The sequence below is a fragment of the Canis lupus genome, chromosome 9 (genome assembly GCF_011100685.1).
Source record: "Canis lupus familiaris isolate Mischka breed German Shepherd chromosome 9, alternate assembly UU_Cfam_GSD_1.0, whole genome shotgun sequence".
In the NCBI taxonomy this organism is placed as follows: Eukaryota; Metazoa; Chordata; class Mammalia; order Carnivora; family Canidae; genus Canis; species Canis lupus.
The window spans coordinates 1,690,647-1,704,304 of record NC_049230.1 but is presented as its reverse complement, the minus strand read 5'-3'; the positions used below and the strand labels follow the sequence as shown (position 1 = coordinate 1,704,304).

Below are 13,658 nucleotides of genomic sequence, written 5' to 3'. Positions count from 1 at the left end.
CACCCTCCAGTCTTCCGGGCTGTCCCTTCCCTCCTGCTCCTCACCCCTCAGGTCAGGGGGTCCCGGGCTCAGGCTTGGCCTCCCCTCCACCCACCCTCTCACCTGGGGGCCCACATCTGGCTTCCAAGCTCCATGCAGACGCTGGCGGTTCCCACCCCACCCTGTTCCCTCACCCCTGCCTCAGGACCTCCTGCGCATCTGGTGCCTTGGCCCCAAAGAGACCAAAACAGGGCGCTGACTTCCGCCTCCAGGGGCCACAATTTGTGGCCAGCCCAGGCCAGGCCCTAGGCCCCAGGCTGACATGTCCCCCTTGGCCAGCACCCCTGCTCCCCCGGCGGCCAGCCAGTGGGCGCCCTCTCCCCACACAGCCCTTCCCTCCACGAGCTCCCCTTGCACCTGGACCAGCACAGCAGCCCCTCGTTCCCCCTCCCTGTGGCCAGAGCTGACCTTTCTGCAGCGGGTCTCAGGTCACACTGTGTCCCTGCCAAAACCCGTCCGAGGGCCCCGCACCGGGCACAGAGAATGAAGTCTAAACACCCGGCAGCCCTCGGATCTGACTCTGCTCTCTCTGTGACCTCCTCGCTGCCCCCACCCCCGGGGGGGCCGTCGCTCTGCTGCAGCCAAACCAGCCGTCCCGCTGCTCCTCGGAACTGGTTCCCATGGCAGCCTCTGCACCGCGGGCCCTCCGCCGGGCACCCCTCCACTCAGAGAGCCCCAGGCCCGGCACGGTGCTCCCCGCTCCTGCTTTATTTCCCTCGGCCTGGCCACACAGGTCGGTCTGTGTTGTCTGACCCCTCGTAAGAACGTCAGCTCCGCGAGGACAGGGCCCACACGGCCCCGGCACGTGGCAGGCACTCCAGCAGCAGGAGTGGGTGCGCGGGCAGGACACGGCCACCAGGGAGGGAAGGGCACGGCCCTCCGGCCAGGAGCACTGCGGGTGGCTCGCCGTTACCGCCAGGGCAGCGCAGCGGCCTCCCCGCCTGGGCCCAGGCGCCGAGTGGGGGGCCCTGGCCAGGGGAGCCCAGGGCTGTCCCTGCCACTCACGCCAGGCCTCACTGGAGCATTTCCGGCTGCGGGGGTGACTTTAACACCGTCTGTCCCCAGAGCACTGGCCACACCCCGCGGGACCCAGGCCGGCCCCTGGGCTGCAGCTGCAGCGCGCGGGGCTCAGGCGGTAAACACAGCCTCTCCCTGGAGACGTCCGGGCCGACCTGGCCGTGCGCACAGGCCGTCCGCCCCGCGCCCCGCGCCCCGCGCCCCGAGCCGGGGTCCCAGCCCCTGCCCCGACCCCTCAGCCCCGGAGTCTCCCCCCGGCAGCTCCGGGCCCCGAGCGCTCGGCTCCAGGGGCCGGACCCCCCACCGCGGCCCGTGAGCGCCCCGCCCGCACCTGCACGGGGGAGGCGGCGGCGCCCTCACCTGCGCGGCGCCCTCACCTGCGCGAGCCCCGCCTGGGGAGCCTGCGGGGCGGGCGGCGGGGCCCGTGCGAGGCCCTCCCAGGCGCGACGCCCCGGACCCAGGCTCGGCGCTGGCGACCTCGCGCCCCGGCCCGGCCCGGCCCCGAGGCCCAGGTGACAATGAAGCCGCCGGGCCGAGGGCGAGCGGCCGCCGCCAGCAACCAGCCTCGGGCCCCGGCCCGGCCCCTCCCCCGCCCGCCGCGGGGCCCGCCTTTCCTGCCGCGCCGCGCCCCGATTGGCCGCCCGCGTGCCCGCCCCGGCCGCCCCGGAGCTCATTGGGCGCGGGGCTGTCCGTCGGGGCGCCCGGCGTGGGAGGGGCCGCGCGGCGAGGAGCCCCCTCCCGCCAGGGGCAGCGGCCGGCGATTGGACGCGGCCGGAGGGGGCGGGGCCTCGGCCTCGGCCGTGGGCGGGGCCGCGGGGGGCGCGGGGGGCGCGGGGGGCGCGGGGGGCGCGGGGGGCGCGGGGCTCTCCCGGCCTGCTTCTCTGGGACCCAGTCGGCCTGCGCGGGCCCCCGGCGCCCACAGTCCTGGTCGCCCGCGCCGATCCCCGGGCGCCCACGCCGACCCCCGAGCCCAACACCATCTCCTGCTGCCCACACCCTCCCTGCGTCTGGACACAGGTCCTGCTGCGTCCCCTACCCACAAAGCTCCCTTTACCGCTTACCTGCGGGTTGGAAGCCCCGCTGGCGCCCCTTCTCAGGCAGCCCTACCCCGGGTACCTGGTCACCGACCCGCACCCCAGGCCCACCGCCCCTCGTCTCTCAAGCATGCACCGTCTGTTAGGTTCTTCTCTCCATCCCATTACCTCAACGCTTCTGTGGAAAACCAACTGACCACATTTGTATGGGTCTGTTTCTGAACTGTCTACACTGGCTCACTGAGCCTGTGGGAACTTCTGCCAACACCGCACTGTCTCCATTAGTGCTGCCTGAGTAGGAAATCAAGTCAGGTAGTGGGATCCTCATTGTTCTTTTTCTTTTTAATTTTTATTTATTCATGATAGTCACACAGAGAGACAGAGAGAGTGAGAAGCAGAGACACAGGCAGAGGGAGAAGCAGGCTCCATGCACCGGGAGCCCGACGTGGGATTCGATCCCAGGTCTCCAGGATCGCGCCCTGGGTCAAAGGCAGGTGCCAAACCGCTGCGCCACCCAGGGATCCCCTGTCCTTCTTTTTCTTTCTTTCTTTTTTTTAAGATTTATTTATTTATTCATGATAGTGAGAGAGGAGAGGCAGAGACACAGGAGGAGGGAGAAGCAGGCTCCATGCAGGGAGCCCAATGTGGGACTCGATCCTGGAACTCTGGGATCGCGCCCTGGGCCAAAGGCAGGCGCTAAACCGCTGGGCCACCCAGGGATCCTTGTTCTTCTTTTTTAGTATTGCCTTGGCTATTCAATTTTTAACTTTTCCTGTAAGTTTCAGTATCAGCTTGTCAGCATCTACAAAACAACCCAGCTGGAACTCTGATGAGAATTATGTTAAATCTGTTGATGAATTTGGGGAAAGTTTTCCATTCCATGAGCATGGTATTCCTGAGCATTCAGGCCTTCATTGCCTTCTTGTCAGTCTCCTGTGCTTTTCTGCACACCGTGTTATTGCTAGTATGCAAAAATATTTGGCAGTATAGTTTACCCTGCAGCCTGCACCCTTCCTAACCTCACTCATCAGTTTTAGGAATTTTTGTAGATTCTATGGGGGTTTCTACATTACATAGACAGTAATGTTTGTGAATAAGTTCCCCTTCCGACATACTTGTCCCCCTTTCCTCCTGCTTTATTGAACTGGCCAGGGCTTCCAGTATAACGCCGAACAGAAGTGATTAGAATGGATAGGACTTCCTTGTTCCCAATCAGTCCTACACCATTATGATGTCAGCTCTGGGACCAGGTGAAACAAACTGTCATATTTCTCATATGTGAAGTTTTTTTTTTTTTTTTTAATTTTTTTTTTTTTTAATTTATTTATGATAGTCACAGAGAGAGAAAGAGAGGCAGAGACACAGGCAGAGAGAGAAGCAGGCTCCATGCACCGGGAGCCCGATGTGGGAATCGATCCCGGGTCTCCAGGATCGCGCCCTGGGCCAAAGGCAGGCGCCAAACCGCTGCGCCACCCAGGGATCCCTATGTGAAGTTTTTTTTTTCATGAATGAAATGTTAAATTTCAGGTCTCCCGCATTTTCTGCATAAAATGTGATTTTTCAGGGGTCCATGGGTGGCGCAGCAGTTTGGTGCCTGTCTTTGGCCCTGGGTGCAATCCTGGAGACCCGGGATTGAGTCCTGCGTCGGGCTCCCAGCATGGAGCCTGCTTCTCCCTCTGCCTCTCTATCATGAATAAATAAATAAATCTTTAAAAAAAAAAAAATGTGGGATCCCTGGGTGGCGCAGCGGTTTGGCGCCTGCCTTTGGCCCAGGGCGCGATCCTGGAGACCCGGGATCGAATCCCACGTCGGGCTCCCGGTGCATGGAGCCTGCTTCTCCCTCTGCCTGTGTCTCTGCCTCTCTCTCTCTCTCTGTGACTATCATAAATAAATAAAAATTTAAAAAAAAAAAATGTGATTTTTCTTTGTAAATGTGTTAACTTGGTGAATTATGCTGATTGATATTCAGATGTTGAACCAGCCTTATATCCTGGGAATAAACTCCAATTCTTGTGACATATGAACCTTAAAAAAAAAAAATTTATATAGTCATGAGAGATACAAAGAGAGGCAGAGACACAGAGGGAGAAGCAGGCTCCCTTGATCCCCAGACCCAGGACCGCGCTCTGAGCTGAAGGCAGACGCTCAACTGGAGCCACCCAGGTGTCCCACATGTTAACCTTTTAATATGCTGTTGGATTCATTTTGGTAATATTTTTTTGACAATTAAACAAAACAAAACAAAACTTATGTTCATCAAGGAGATTGGTCTAGTTGTCTAGACCACGTGCACATGGAACATTCCCCAAGATAGACTATTCTGGGCCATAAAACAAACTTCAACAAAAGTTTCAAATCTTGGAGAATACAACTGAAGTTATAGAAAACATGCTCTTACTGTATCAGGATTAAAATAGTAATAACAGAAAAACACACCTTTAACAATCCATCAGATAAAAGGACGTCCCAAGGGTAATTAGAAAATAAAACTATAAAAGGGGCACCAGGATGGCTCAGTAGGTTTATTGTCTGACTCTTGATTTTGGCTTAGGTCGTGATCTCAGGGTCGTGAGACTGAGCAGAGTCTTGTCCCTCTCCATCTGCTTCTCCTCACTCTGTCTAAAATAAATAAAATCCTAAAAAAAATAAAACTATCATAGTTCATGGGATGCAATCTGGAGAAAAACATAGCATTAAGATTTTAATGTTAGAAAAATAATAAAGGTCCCAAACCACTAATCTAAGCTTCCACTTTTAAGAAACTAGAAAAAAAAGGAAAAATGAATTCAAAATAGTAGAAAAATAAAGAGCAGATAGCAATGAAATACAAAACATAAAAGCAGTAGAAAAATAAAACCAAAGGCTTAGATCTTTGAAAAAAAAATTAACAAACTTCTAAACAGACTAATCAAGAACAAGTGGAAAAAGTCATCAACCTAAATGAAGGATGGAGCACCATTACAGACCCTACAGACACACAGCTTCTGTGGAATGGACCGGCTTCTTGGAAGACAGATTCCCGATGCTCACGTGGGATGAGATGACCTGAAGAGCCCTGCACCTGCTTGAGAAACCGTTTCATGGTTAAAACCTCACAGTTAACATTAAGGGACCAGATGGCTCCAGCAGGGAGTTCTCCCTGACATTTACCATCAGGAGGCCTCTAAGTGTGCCCCTTGTTAATGCTGTTTTCACTGAAACACACACACACACACACACAAAAAGGCACCAGTGCAGGTCTGTGTGAACACTAGTGTTTACTTAGAACGTGCAGGAGGCATGAGCCTTGCAGCAGCAGCATCCTTCAGGAGGCCAGCCCGCAGTCTGCAGCCACAGCACGGACCACGGCCGCACAGTGACCTGCCGCTGTAGACAGCCCTGCTCCACCTCAGAGCAGCGATCTGAACTGAAAATAAAGACCCAAGTCGTGGTTCCCAATCCATGTAAAGCCTGGTTGCTGCGAGGCAGGCACAGGCCTCCAGGGCACCCTTGAGGTCCCCACTGCCAGGCCCTGCCATGAGCCTGCCTGCTGCTACAGGAATTCAAGTCCCAACAGCTAGCCTCTGAAAAGAGACACAGGGAAACTGAGGCAGCCTCACGCCCTCCTCTCAGGGTGGTCACTGGAAACAGTAGCAGCTTGGCAAGGGCCACAGCCGGGGCTCCATCTCCTTCTGACGTGTCCCCTCACGGAGGAGCTGGGTGCCCACAACGACCCTGAGCTCTTGAGTGAAGAGCCAGGCCTCCCGTCCTGCCCCGCCAGGCGTCACACCGCACCCTCTGCCCCGTTCTGACCCCTCTGGCTGCAGGGAAACGGGCTTGACAGCGTCTGCAGACAGGATGACCGGCCAGGTGCTGCGCAGGAGGCCCAGCGGCCGACCTGAACAAGCAGCTCAGATCCTGGTTCTGCCTAGAAACCCGCAGGGTCCGCGTGGGGCTTGCTCTCCTTGCACTGCCCCTGTGCTACTCTGACCCTCATGGCAGAGGGCCCACCCCATGAGGGGGTTCATCTTCCCCAGTGGGGGGAGTGGGAAACCTGTCTTTGGATTGGGAGCCGACCCGAGGACTCCCTCGCACCATGCCACCTGGCTCCACCTGGCTCTGTCCTATCTGCTGTGCTGAGTGGCCTGCACCTCGTCCTCCGCAAGCAAGGGGAAGACACCAGACAGAGCAGGGCCGGCCACAGACCCAAGGGGAACCACTGCTTGGTGGGCCGTGGGGGCCGGGTCAGATGGGACAGCACAGAGTCAGGGGTCCTGGGAGCTCCAGGCCGGGGGCCACGAGAACTCCACGTGTGGCCCAGGGCGGCAAGGTCATGAGTTTAGAAATGGGAAAGCTGACGGCTCTGGGCCAGGAGGCTCTCTCGCTGCTGCCTTCTGTGACAATGTCCATGGGACTTGGGGCGCCTTTTCTGTGGTAGTCCCGGCCCCTACCAGGCGGGGACAAGCCACCAGCTCCATTCCAGCGAACAGGGAGCTACAGCTGCCACTGGGCACTGGGCTCTGCAGGCAGCAGCTGGGCCCCAGGCTAGACTCCGGTGCTCCTTTTTGGGGGCCCACGCCCAACGGGCTCCACTCAGATCCAGCCACCCGCTCTCTAGAACCCGCCAGCCTCGTCTCGGCCTCCCTGGCGTCCCCAGGGACTGACGGGGGGCAGCTGTCCAGGGGAGGGGGTAGTGCAGAGCCCTCGGGCGAGAAGAGAGTGGAACTCAGAGGCTGCAGGAAGGCTTGGTTCCCAGCAAAAGGCACGGTGTCGGTCAGCAGGTCTGACAGGCCCACGCGGGCAGCAGCGGGGCTGGGTGCAGCGGGCAGCCTGCGGGCAGGGGGCTGTTGTCGGCAGGAAGCTTCAAAGTGCCTGAGGATCTGGACGCAGAAGGAAAGGGGGGTGGCTGAGGGTTCGTGTGCCCTAGGGGCACAGAGACACCCCTCCCCAGCACGGCCGCCCACCCAGACCTCCTCCTCCTGTCCTCCCCGGACCTCCTTCAACACCGGCCAAACCCTCTGCGCATGCACGGCCGCACCTGTCAGCAAGCCTGGCTGCATGACGAGCCGGCTCAGGGAGAGGGTGTCCCTTGTCCGGCACCATGCCAGCGCCAACCCAGACGCTGAAGGAAGGAACGTGCCCTAAACCCTCTGCTCCTTCCCCACTGCTGTGCACAGAGCTTACTCCCGCCCTCTCATGCCCACAAACACCACTATGACCAGGTCACTGATTCTTCAATGAAGGACAATTTAAAGACAAGATGCCCAGGATGCCACTAGGCAGGAGGTGTGGGGGCCCAGCTGCAGGGGGGCTGCCCAGAGGCTCCCTGCCCGGTGAGAGTCAGGAGACCTGCACACAATTCAGGCACATTAAAGGGACTCCAGGTGAATGAGACCATTCCGCCCCCTAGGGGCCGGGGAGGGATCGAAGCGCCCGGCACATACGTGAACCGCGACCCAGAGTGGAGGACAGGAGGGTAAATCCATCTAAGCACAGAGGGCTTCCTGCAGAAGGCTGCCCGTGAGCTGAGCCAAGGAGGGGTGGGGGGCTGCCTGCAGAGCAGAGCTGCTGAGCAGTAAGGCAGCTGAACTGGGAAGTTCAGGAACTGGAAGAGGCTCCACGAACCAGGGACCACAGCTGTCCTAAGGGCACGACTTGTCCCACGCAGCCAGGAGCGGGCATGTACAGGTACGTCTGGGGAAGGCTGGCCCCAACAGGTATGAAACTGCTGAGGCACCCCGTCACCCGCTCCTCTGGGCCCCGCTGCCCACCTTGGTGGCCTTGTTGGTCACAGGTCCAGGGCTGCCTGCACTGAGCTCCTGCAGCCGCGGCCGGGTGAGGAGCAAGATGTGCTCCTGGGAGAGCAGGTCGGTGCGTCCCAGGGATGCAATGGCACCCAGGGCTCTCTGCCAGGGAGACAGGAGGTCAGCAGGGCCCCCCCAGGATGGAGACCCATCTGACCAGCTCCCTTCCTCCTCTTGGCCCAACTACAGCCCCACACTGGGGAAGCCCAGGGCAGGCCCCCTGGAATCCTGTGCTTACTCCCCCCTGCTGCCCGTCTCCCAGGGCGGAGCCCCCTCTCCCCACGTGAAGAGGTCCCCAGTTACCCCTGCTCACTCCCTCATACCCACGGCCACCCCCCACTCATAGGCAGGCCTCACCATCTGTGCACACTCGCTGGGCCCGTCCAGGTGGCGCGTCAGCAGCTCCAGCACAGCCTCACAGTTGAGCAATCCACACCTGCAGGAAGGGGCAACCAGGAGATGGGGGGTAGGGGGCCGGGGCGGAGGATGGGGGGGCGGGGAGCGGGCAGGGGACCCACCCTTTGATGAAGCGCTGTGCCTCCTCTTGGCTCAGAAAGGCATGTGGCCCACACGTCACGGTCTGCACCAGGTTCTGCTCCTGCTGGCAGTCACTCAGGCTCACGGCCTCAACCCTGTGGGGGGCACAGTGGTCAGGGTCAGAGAAAGACCCCTCCGGGTCACGCCTCCACCCAGGGAGGGCGCCCAGGGGGCCCACTCACCGCTCCGCCAGGTCGCTGGGTGCCTGGCTGGCCGCAGAGGGGCTGTCACTGCCCGACCGACTGCCAGAGTCCAAGGCCTTGCTCCGGTCACCGCTCTCCTGGGAGGAATTCTGGGAGCTGGAGCTGCTGTCCGGCTCGTCCCAGCCCCCTCCAGCCTGCCCCGGCTGGGGTCTCAGGACTGTGAGGGACGGAACTGGGAGTCAGAGTGGAGCGGGGGGGGCGGGGGGGGTTCTGACTCGCCTCATGCGCCCCTTCCTGTGGCACCTGGACTAGCTCAGGAAGGCCCTGAGCTCCAGAAAAATGCCTGGTATGAGGTGACATGGAACACGCCTGCCCCAGGGCCAGCTCGTGAACACACAGCAGTGCCAGGCACTGAAGGCCAAGTGGGAGGCGGTTTGCGGAGGTGCAGATCACCCCGACGCCTGTCCCGCCGTCCTTCCTCACCCTCACCGTGCTCTGTGTTGCACCTGCACTGCCTACTGCCCCTGCTAGGATACAAGTGCTGTGGAGGCTGGCCCTGGTGTCACTGTGGCCCCAGCTGAACCAGCAGAAGCTGAGCGGGGGTCCCGGGTCCATATCTGAACGGGGGGACCCTCTGGAAGCCCTGCCTGCTTTGGGGCCGTAACACCCGAGCTCCAACTCCAAGCAACTGGTGAGACGCTGGCAGGGTAGCGTCTGTGCGCCACGCACAAGCTTTGTGAGAGAAGGAAACCAGTACAGACCACAGTGAACGTGCACCATGCTGGTGGAGGGCTCTGGCCACGGGAACATCGCAGAACATGCCGCCTCTGGGGCCGGACAGGACAGGACAGCAGGGCTCCCTGACCCCACCCAGGGCGCACCGCCCTCCCCGGCCTCTAGTCAGATCCCTCCCCGAGCCACACCCTGTGGCCGCTGACACTAAGGGAGTCCCGTCCCTCGGTCCCCGCAGCCTCCTCTGCTCACCCAGACCCTGGCAGGGGGAAGCTAGACCCCCCAGAAGGCTCTCACCGCTTCCTCGGGCACCCAAGAAGCCCCTGGAGAGCGGCTTCCCAGCAGCTGAGCCACCTTGGCTGGCTAAAGGCGTCACGGCGGGCTGGTAGGCATCGCCCCGCGGGAGGGGCCTCTGGGTGCCGGGGCTCTCGGGCCCCGGGCGCACGGCGTTGGCCACCACCTCCGCAGCCTTCTGGATGGTGGAGAGGAAGGCTTCGCCCGCAGAGCCTGCGCCACAGGGAGAGGGAGATGGCCTACTTTGGTCGCGTCCCCTGTGCTCTCTCGTGTCTCCCAGAAGGAGGCACTGCTTCCACTCTGGGCTTGAAAGAGAGATCTGAGCTGTAGTTACAGAGCAGAGGCTACGTGGGGGACCGGAGTTCTTGCAGAAGCTTCCCCGGTGGATTCTGCTCCAGAATGCTCCCGGGGCTGATGGAGCCTGGGTGCCCCACACTGCACTTGCGATCCAGCTGTGGTTCATGCCCTTCCCCACCCTTGTGCCCTACGAGGACCGAGCACTGTCACCCCACCTCAGGAGAGGACAGGCCTCCGAGCCAGACCCGCTTTAGGAATCAGTGCCCCCTGAGGGCCGGGGGGTCAGAGCTGTGACCAGAATGAGTAGCAACAGGCCACCGAGGCAAGCTGGGCATGCAGAGCCAGCTCAGCACCGCACCTGCCGAGTCACCTGTGGTAGCCAGGCCCAGCACCCTCTGCCCTTGGGCCCTGGAAGGAGCCGTGTGTGCAAATGAGGCCCAGCCTGACTTCTCCCCTGCTGGCTAAGCAGACCCGGCCGGCCTCGTCCCACAGGCCCCGGCAGAGAAGGTGGAGTGGGCAGGGCACGCCAGCTGGCCACATCACCCTCCAGGGCTCGGCAGGCCTGAGCTGCCAGGCCCTCGCCCCCACGGCTCTGGGAGCCCACGCAGCACTCACCCGTGTGGCCCCGCTCCTTGCTGTAGCCGAAGCCCTGGAGGGAGCCCTGGGGTCTGGACTGCGAGCCCATGCCTGCAGGCAAGTGTGGCTACTCATCCTCAGCCCTGCGCAGAGTGGCACGCCGGCCGAGGACAGCAGGTGGGGAGAAGGGACCCCAGGCCTTCCAGAGGGAACACCCAGCGGCAGGGATGGACACAGCGGCCTACCTGCTGGAAGCAGGCCCCTGGGAGCCTGGGAGTGAGGCGGAGGGGACACGCTGTCAGAGAATAGTGCGCTTCCCAAGTCCTAGATGAGGAGGAGGGTGCTCAGCACGTGCAGCTGGGCTGCCATCCCCCCCCATCCCCCCGTCCCCAGGGTTCTCAGAGGCCAGGCTGGGTGGGGGGGACGGGGGGCTGGTCCCACAGCAGGAACAGAGCCAGGGTCCCAGGCGGTTGGAGAACAAAGGCCCAGTGCTGCCCTAGAGCCGACCTGAGTCCCGACTCACCTGGGCGGCCGCCCGCACCTTCTGGTACAAGCTGTTCCCGTGGAGAGGATCCGGGGGCCCTGAGAACGCTGCGGGCAGAGCCGGAGAACCAACGCTGAGCGGGCGCTGGTGACCGCAGGGGTGACGCTCCAACACTCGCGTTCCCTGGGGGGGTGAGCTGCAGCCCATCCCGGCCGTGACCAGGCCCCCCAGGGGCCCCTACAACTCTGATCCCCGGCAGGTGGCCCTGGCAGCCCCAGGGTCAGGGTTAGCTCCCTAAAGCACAGGTCGGACCTCAAATCCCCCACATGACAGCACTTCCAGGTCAAAGTCCTTACAGCAGCCATCAGCCCGCGGAAGCTGCCACCCCCCCAGAATGCTCTGCCCCATGGACAAAGCCTGGAGAGCACCCAGAGCCCCTCATCCAGGACGCCCTGCCCCAGGCTGCTTCTAGAGCCGCACCCCTGCAGGCCCCAGCTCCCATGCTCACACCAGGCCTGCGTGTCGACCTGCAAAGCACGACGTGGGTGGCCCCCTCCCTGACCCCACCGTCTCTCTGAGTTCCTGCAGGGGCAGCCTTACTACCTCTGCACCCCCTTCTGCCCGAAAGACACACAGAGGATCTCGTCCAATCCAAAGCCCCACAGAGGTCCCGGGGGGCCGGGCGACAAAAGCCCGCTCTTTATCATGACCCACAAGCTCCACCTCTCGAAGGTCTGAGCTCAGGGTTACAGCAAGTGAGATTCTCCAGAAAAAACGAGCCCACCCTAGGCTCTGTCTCATCCGTCACAGACGCACCTCTCTTCCCAGCCCCCTGGCACCGTGCTGTCTCCACTGCGGCTGGTGGCCCAGGACCAGCAGCCGGGAGCCGAACCTCCAGTGAGTGGGGATGGCACCCCCTCATTCCCATGGGACTCCTGCCCTGGGGCCACCTCCCCACAGCCTGGCGCTGTCCCCTGGGCTTGGAGCATGGCAGATGGAGGCTGTGGCCACGTGTTCCTGGGGTGCAGGACTGGGGGACGGCTTGTGTGCAAGTTGGCAGCACAGACACGCCCCGGCCGGCGAAAGTAAGCGAGGCAGGCCTGCTGTTTTTGCACAGGAGTTTTGGGGGGCACTGGTGACGAGCACGAGCCCCGGTGGACACCGGGGGCAGCGGCCAAGTCTGGGGGCAGGATGCTCTCCGGGGTGCCGAGTGCCCAGCCTCGCCCAGCCTGTCCTTGAAGGGCTGAGGTGGCTTCAGGGCGGGGAGGTGCTGCCTAACGATGGGGGTCCTCCGAGCGCACCAGGTGCCTCCCCGGGGCTCTCACGGGCCCAGCTCGGTGTGCACGGTTCCTGCCTGAACGTGGGCCCTTCCAAGACTCCCCGAGGCCGGGCGGCGGGGCCTGTAGATGCTGCAGCTGCCTCACCTGAGGGAAGGTCTCGGGCCACGCCTCCCAAGTTCTAGTTAAAGAGAAACAAACAGGACAGCCCCCGGCGTGGGTGGGGTGAGACCGGCGGCTCCCCTGCAGCCCCATCTGTCGCCTAGACCGCGACAGGCCAGGCCCCCCTCGTGCAAGCTCACAGCGCTCCCTGGCTCGGGCCCTGAGGACACGAATCATCTCTGGCGGGTCGGGCACTAGAACAGGCAGGACGGGCCTGGGCCGCCCAGGCCGGGCAGGACACACGGGCAGAAAGTGACGGGCCAGACGCAGTAGGGCTGGGGCGCAGACGGGAGCTGCCAGGAAGGGTCCTGCGGTGGGGGTACCCCTGGGGGTCGGCGCAGGGCCCCCCGCCCCGCGCCCGGTACCTGCAGCCTCTTGGATGAAGGCGGGGTTGCGCTTGAGGATGAGCACGGAAGACGGGGAGCCGTGGCCACACAGGTGGAGCAGGATCTTCAGCACCTGGGGGGCGGGCAGGTGGGGCAGGCGGCACGCACCCCGCCGCGCCCCGCCTGCATCCGCCGCCCGCGGGTGGGAGCTGGGCCTGCCCTGGGTGGGGGGCCGCGCGGGGACTCACCTTGAGCTTCACGCGGCCGGAGCCGCTGTGCAGCCGGGTCAGAAGGTACTCCAGGAGGCACTGGCTGCTGCCCGGGGACTCGTGGGAGATGCCTGGCCGGCCGTGGTTAGGGAAGGGCTGAGCGGGGTCGGCCGCGCCTCCCGCCCCCCGGCCCCGCGCGGGCCTCCCCGCCGCCCCGCCGCCCCCCCGGCCTCCGGCGCAGGAGCTGCAGCGGCCCGGCCCGCGGGCGAGCGGCGGACACGAAGGATACGGGCGATCTCCTCGAACAGGTAGCCCGGACACGGGGCGTCGTCATCCGACGTTCCCTTCAGGAGGAGCGGGAGCTGGAGAGGAAACAGGGCCCGGCCCGCAAGGCGTGAGCGCCGCGGGGAGGCGGCCGAGGGCGAAGGCAAGAGGCCCCGGCGGGGGCTGAGCGGCCGCCCGCACTCACCCGGTGCAGGAAGCTCAGCCGGTCCCGCAGCGCCGGCGTGGCCGCCATCATGCCGGTCACCTTCCGGCCCCCCCGCCGCCGCGGCCCCCCTCCAATCCCCGCGCACGCCTGGCCCAGCTGGCCAATCGCCCGTGCGGGGCGGGCACACCACGCGAGCCTGAACCAATCCGAAGTCCCACGTCAAAGACAGACAAACCCGCCAGCCACTTGCAGTGTTCCCGGAGCCGGGTCGCCGTTCCGGAAGGGGGCGGGGCTAGCGGTGGGGTGGGGCTGAGGCCC

General features: G+C 62.8%; 1 protein-coding gene across 2 annotated transcripts; it reads right to left on the bottom strand.

The window, feature by feature from the left end:
* Positions 1-5,328: 5,328 nt before the first annotated feature.
* Positions 5,329-13,472, bottom strand: TEPSIN (TEPSIN adaptor related protein complex 4 accessory protein). Of its 2 annotated transcripts, XM_038546341.1 has the most exons (13): positions 13,380-13,472; positions 13,200-13,272; positions 12,950-13,041; positions 12,741-12,834; positions 10,976-11,043; positions 10,698-10,776; positions 10,492-10,563; positions 9,583-9,792; positions 8,593-8,770; positions 8,392-8,505; positions 8,231-8,309; positions 7,841-7,975; positions 5,329-6,949 (listed from the first exon to the last, which is right to left on the bottom strand). In XM_038546341.1, the coding sequence occupies exons 1-13, from the start codon at positions 13,428-13,430 to the stop codon at positions 6,401-6,403; spliced, it is 1,794 nt and encodes a 597-aa protein (XP_038402269.1). In that variant the 5' UTR covers positions 13,431-13,472; the 3' UTR covers positions 5,329-6,400. The 2 variants fall into 2 exon arrangements, with proteins under 2 accessions (XP_038402269.1, XP_038402270.1); XM_038546342.1 differs by lacking the exon at positions 10,492-10,563.
* Positions 13,473-13,658: the final 186 nt, after the last annotated feature.